The 6378-nt window shown below is 40.5% G+C and overlaps 1 protein-coding gene across 1 annotated transcript; it reads right to left on the bottom strand.

The window, feature by feature from the left end:
• Positions 1-3012: 3012 nt before the first annotated feature.
• LOC106087161 (lipopolysaccharide-induced tumor necrosis factor-alpha factor homolog) lies at positions 3013-5960 on the bottom strand. Its single transcript, XM_013252094.2, has 2 exons — positions 5530-5960; positions 3013-3208 (listed from the first exon to the last, which is right to left on the bottom strand). Exons 1-2 carry the CDS (start codon positions 5847-5849, stop codon positions 3118-3120), a joined length of 411 nt encoding a protein of 136 aa, XP_013107548.1. The 5' UTR covers positions 5850-5960; the 3' UTR covers positions 3013-3117.
• Between the last annotated feature and the right edge of the window lie 418 nt (positions 5961-6378).

Genomic DNA, 6378 nt, shown 5'->3' with positions numbered 1-6378 from the left:
TGGTCCCTACCGCTCCGCCTATGCTAAGACAACATGTTCTCTAAACCCGAAGAATGGTCCTTATGTTGCCCTTTTTCTCCATAACAATCCACCAAACTACTGAGGCGTAAGTAAGTATTGGTCTAATCTCGCGCCTGTATAGCCAATGGACTATCCTAGGATCCAGGCCCCATTTCGAGTCTACGGCCCGTCTACATAGTGCCCAACATCTGTGAGCCTTCTCAGGACTTCCAATTCAGTTCTCTATCCGAAATCACTCCTAAGTATTTGATCTTGTCAGATATTGAAATCGGTTTGTTGAGGAAACGTGGTGATTTTAATTGGCCAACCTTCGTCTTCCCCGCGAACAGGCAGATTTCAGTCTTGTCTGGGTTAACATTGAGACCTCTGGGTCTAGCCCAGTTATATCCCATATACAAACCCTTTCGGCACTTCTGCATAGCTGGTTCGTATCCTTCGTAGCAGACGGGTTCAAATCCCTCCTCAGTCAGCGTAATAGGTTATTTATGGTGGTCAGCCATAGGAGTGGCGACAAAATGCCCCCCTCTGGCGTGGTGTGTGACAGTTTCTCCCTTATATTGGGTTGCCCAAAAATTAATTGCGGATTTTTTTTAAAGAAAGTAAATGCATTTTTAACTTAGAATGAACTTTAATCAAATATACTTTTTTTTACACTTTTTTTCTAAAGCTAACTAAAAGTAATAGCTGATAACTGACAGAAGAAAAAATGCAATTACAGAGTCACAAGCTGTGAAAAAATTTGTCAACGCCGACTATATGAAAAATTCGCAATTACTTTTTGGGCCACCCAATATTTTTGTCATGGGACCCAGAATTTATTGAAAAATTCGCAATTAGTTTTTGGGCCAACCAATATTTTTGTCATGGGACCCAGAATTTATTCACCTGTTCCTTAGCATATGGTTTATCCTGTCTCTAAGGACCCGGTTCAACCGATACTGGTGTAAGGAATGGATCAGTGTGTCGGTCCGCATATTGTTAAACGCGCCCTCGATGTCAACGTAAACCGCCAAGTGTACGTCTTGGCATCGAAGGATTGTTCTATTTTATGCACAAACTTCGTGCTGGGCTGTTTCCACCTACCTTCCCTTGACATAGGCATGCTGTTTGTCTTTGAGCAGTTCGCTGGATAACCTACTTTCTTTGATGCTATACACTATACGGTCCATGGTTTTGAGTTGAAAGGACGAAACGCTTTTAGGTCTTTAGGCCTTTGGTGTCACATAACTTGCCTTGCCGGGCTTGGGTATAAACACCACCCTTGCCTCCTACCAGGCTTTCGTAGTACATCCAAGTTCACGGCACGCTGTGAAAATAGTGGCCAGATGAGGCGCCAGATAATCGGCCTCCTTTAGTAGTAACGCCGGAAATATTCCATCAGGCCCTGGTTTGAAGGTCCTCAAGGCTTCTTTGGCCATAAATTCCGTTATCATAAGCCTTTGATCATCCTTATTATTTGAAGATTCCGGTGTCTCCGTGAGTCCCGTCGTATCCTGTGGAATATGCGTTTTTATCAACAGCCTCAACATGCCCTCCGTTGTCTCTGCTCCCACCCTCATATCGTCTAGTAACGTTTCAGTTTGGATATGGGTTTTTGCGAGAAACTTTTTATACCCTCCAGCATAGGATGGGGGTATACTAACTTCTTCATTCTATTCGTAACTCCTAGAAATATTCGTCTTAGACCCCATAAAGTATATATATTCTTGATCGTAATGATATTTTAAATCGATCTTGCCATGTCGTCCGTCTGTCCGACCGTGTGTCCGTCCGTCCGTTCGTTTGTCCGTCCACGCGTCCATCCGCCTGCTCATCTGTCCGTCCGTCCGTCTGTCCGTCCGTCCGTCCGTCTGTCCGTTCGTCAATCCGTCTGTCTGTCGAAAGCACGCTAACATTCGATCGATATTTTGCGCAAATAATTCTTATTAGTGTAGGTCGGTTGAAATTGTAAATGGGCTATATCGGTCCATGTTTTTAAATAGCTGCCATATAAACCGATCTTGGATCTTGACTTCTTGAGCCACTAGAGGGGGCAATTCTTATCTGATTTGGCTGAAATTTTGCATGAGGTTTTTTATTATGACTTTCAACAACTGTGCTGAGTATGGTTGAAATCGGTCCATAGCCTGATATAGCTGTTATATAAACCTATCTGGGGTCTTGACTTCTTCAGCCACTAGAGGGCGCAATTCTTATCCGATTTGAATGAAATTTTGCACGAAGTATTTTGTTGTGATTCAAATCGGTTCATAACCTGATATAGCTGCCATATAAACCAATCTCGGATCTTAACTTCTTGAGCCTCTAGAGGTCGCAATTACTATCTGATTTTGTACGACGGATCCTCTCATGACCATCAACATACGTGTTTATTATGGTCTGAATCGACCTATAGCCTGATATAGCTCCGATATAAATCGATCTCTCTATTTTACTTCTTGAGACCCCAGAGGCCGCAATTCTTATTCGAATAGGCTGACATTTTAAACAGTTCTCCAACATATATTTAATTGTAGTCCGAACCAGACTATATCTTGATATCGCTCTAATAGCAGAGCAAATCTTTTTTTTATCCTTTTTTTGCATAAGAAGAGATGCCGGGAAAAGAACTCGACAAATGCGATCCATGGTGGAGGGTATATAAGATTCGGCCCGGCCGAACTTAGCACGCTTTTATTTGTTATTTATTTGAGCTTTGTCCAAATCTGAACCGATTTTTTCCAATTTCAATAAGCTTCGTCTTTACGCCAAGAAAAAGTATGTATGTGCCAAGAAGATGATCGAATGAAAATTGCGGCCTGTAGTTTATAACCAAGTTAACATGGACAGACAGACAGAAGGACATAGCTAAATCGAATCAGAAAATGATTCTGATTCGATCGGTATACATACCAATGGGCCTATCTTTCTTCTTTGTGAGTGTTACAAACAAATGCACTAAGTTATAATACCCTGTACCAAAGTGGTGGTGTAGTGCACAAAAAATAACGATTACAAGTTTTTCATGAACTTTATTAAAGGATAACTTTTGTAAGGAATTTAAAGGAATAAAAAGCGACAGGGATTGTAAACTTTCAAAGTTTCATTACCATTTGATTACGAATAACTACCCACAAAGGCCTCACATGTGGGACAGAAGTGATCCAAATTATTGCAAGAGTCGATGCAATAAGGCACAAAACAGCACCTGCAAGAAAAGTTATGATAAATAATAATGAATGTATACATTGTGTTGGTTTATTAAATTAAAATCCTCAGCTAGAGTTCAACAACTACAAAACTACTTAAACTGAAGATCATGATCGCGGCATAAAAAAGAACAAGTAAAAAAGCGTTAAGTTAGGCCGGGCCGAACTTTGGATACCCACTACTTGGGGTATATATGTAAACCATCTTTCGTTAAAACCCGGTGAAAATGCATACCTTATGCCCCACAGCAGCTCTATCGAAATATGTTCCGATTTTGACCAAATACTAATAAGTACAAGTCCTTGTTCAATTGTGTACAACAAAATATTGGTCTTTGTAGTAGCTATATCAAGAAATAAACCGATCTGAATCATATACTACACGGATATCCAAAGCCTTACACAAGTCACTGTGTCAAATATCAGTTAAATCGGATTATAAATGTGCCTTTTATGGAGCCAAGACTTTAAATCGAGATATCGGTCTATATGACAGCTATATCCAAATCTGGACCGATTTGAAACAAGTTGCAGAAAAATGTCGAAGAGCCTAACGCAACTCACTATGCCAAATTTCGGCCAAATCGGACAACAAATGCCTTTTATGGGCCCAAAACCTTAAATCAAGAGATCTGTCTATATGGCAGCTATATCAAAATCTAAACCGATCTGAAGAAGGTTGTCGAAGAGCCTAACACAACTCGCTGTCCCAAATTTTGGTGACATCGGACAGTAAATGAGCCTTTTATGGGCCCAAAACCTTAAATCGAGAGATCGGTCTATATGGCAGCTATATGTAAATCTTGATCGATCCAGGCCAAATTGCAGAAATATGTCGAGGGTCTTAACTTAACTCACTGTCCCAAATTTCGGCGACATCGGACCATAAATGTGCCTTTTATATGCCCAAGACCTTAAATCGAGAGTTCGGCCTATATGGCAGCTATATTCAAATCTGCACCGATCTGGGCCAAATTGAAGAAGAATATCGAGGGGACTAGCACAACTCACTGTCAAAAATTATGACAAAATCGAGTAATAAATGCGCCTTTAATCGGCCCAAAACCTTAAATCGAGAGATCGGTCTATATGGCAGCTATATCAAAATCTGGACAGATCTGGACCAAATTGAAGAGAATGTCGAAGGGTCTAACACAACACACTGTTCCAAATTTCGGCCACATCGGACAATAAATGAGCCTTTTATGGCCGCAAAACTTTAAATCTAGAGATCGGTCTATATGGCAGCTATATATAAATCTTGATCGATCTAGGCCAAATTGCAGAAATATGTCGAGGGTCTCAACTTAACTCACTGTCCCAAATTTCGGCCACATCGGACAATAAACGCGTCTTTTATATGCCAAAGACCTTAAATCGAGAGTTCGGCCTATATGGCAGCTATATTCAAATCTGCACCGATCTGGGCCAAATTGCAGAAATATGTCGAGGGTCATAACTTAACTCACTGTCCCAAATTTCGGCGACATCGAACCATAAATGCGCCTTTTATGAGCCCAAAACCTTATATCGAGAGATCGGTTTTTATGGCAGCTATATCCAAACCTGTACCGATCTAGGGCAAATTGAGGAAGGATGTCGAGGGGCCTACCACAACTCACTGTCACAAATTATGACAAAATCGAGTAATAAATGCGCCTTTAATGGGCCCAAGACCTTAAATCGAGAGATCGGTCTATATGGCAGCTATGTTTAAAACTGAACCGATCTGACCCTAAATCGGCGGATCGGTCTATATGGGGACTATACCAAGATATAGTCCGATATAGCCCATCTTCGAACTTAACCTGCTTATGGACAAAAAAATCTGAGCAAAGTTTCAGCTAAATAATTGTATTTTGAAAGACTGTAGCGTGATTTAATATATACTATATATATACTTTATAGGGTCGGAAATGGATATTTCGATGTGTTGCAAACGGAATGACTATTCAAAGTATTTTACTTTAATTCATGCCGAACGTACTTTTGACCTTTTCCGGTTTATGTGGTCTCACATCCTTTAAGTATGCATGCATGCAGTATTTTCTTAGAAGACTATCTGTTCTTTAACACTTTCTCTTTACCGGTTTTATACTTTGTTCTACAGCTCCTTCTTAAATTCATCTTTTTCCCTTCCATTCAATTCTTTTGTACAACTAAACGTTAGCCCATTTATCCTTCCTTCAGTTTTAGCACCCTCCGCCTTTGTCCCTACAGTCTAGTTTCCCTTTAATCCGTTGTTTTGCCCTTCCAAAAGTCTCACTTTAACTAAACCAAAACGGTTCCAATAGAGATAGATTTGTTGTATATAACTTACATGCTCCAAAACAGAAGCAAACATGCCAAATGAGTTTTGGCATTTGCTCGACGCCGGATTTTTGTTTTGTTGCGGCACCGACACTGGGGACATGTCAGGATAACTGGTTTTGGTCCAACGGGTTGATGCGATGGCTCAGTTCCCATATTGGAAATACTAACCACCGTGGGTTGGGGTCCCATAATCTGTGGAGCTGAAGAGCTTGGAGATTCATAGCCTGACACATTCGTTAGTTTATTATATGGTGGCGGAGGTGCTGGTTTTACTGGACCATCCATTATCTCGTAATCTCCTTCTTCTCCGTTCAATCTACTATACATATGACTAAATACAAGAATTTTCTTTTTAAAAGAAGTTTTTTTTAACGTAAAGCAACGGCACCCAAATCGTCTTTTACTGTTTTGTAGTCCGGCACCAACTAAATTAATAAAGTCTCTATGCTTTTGTTTCCAGATATGAAATAGGATCGTCGTCGCCTGCATTTTGGTTTATGTGCATGTAAAAAAGTTTATTTTTCTACACTTTATTTTCACGACACCCTATGTCAGGTAAACATAATCCATTAGAACATTGGAAAAATATAAAATGCTAATTTTGCCCATGAACTTTCCACTGAGGAACAGGGGCAAACTTCTCACATATCAATGAGTGCAGTCCGATGCAAGTTTAAACTCAACGATAAGGGGCCTTCTTTTTTATAGCCGAGTCCGAACGGCGTGCCGCTGTACGAAGTTTTAAATTTTGATGGTCTCACCAGGATTGAATCCCTAGGCGTTCAGCATCATAGGTGGACATGCTAACCTCTGCGCTACGGTGGCCTCCTCCAATAACCTTATATAGCTTCCATAT

The sequence above is a fragment of the Stomoxys calcitrans genome, chromosome 5 (assembly GCF_963082655.1).
Source record: "Stomoxys calcitrans chromosome 5, idStoCalc2.1, whole genome shotgun sequence".
Classification (NCBI taxonomy): Eukaryota; Metazoa; Arthropoda; class Insecta; order Diptera; family Muscidae; genus Stomoxys; species Stomoxys calcitrans.
This window is presented reverse-complemented; position numbering and strand designations above follow the sequence as displayed.

Coding starts and splice junctions, on each gene's coding strand:
- LOC106087161 (XM_013252094.2), bottom strand. CDS start 5,849: ATGTATAGTAGATTGAACGGAGAAGAAGGAGATTACGAGATAATGGAT. Junction 3,209..5,529: donor TTGCTTCTGTTTTGGAGCAT/GTAAGTTATATA, acceptor CTTTTCTTGCAG/GTGCTGTTTTGTGCCTTATT.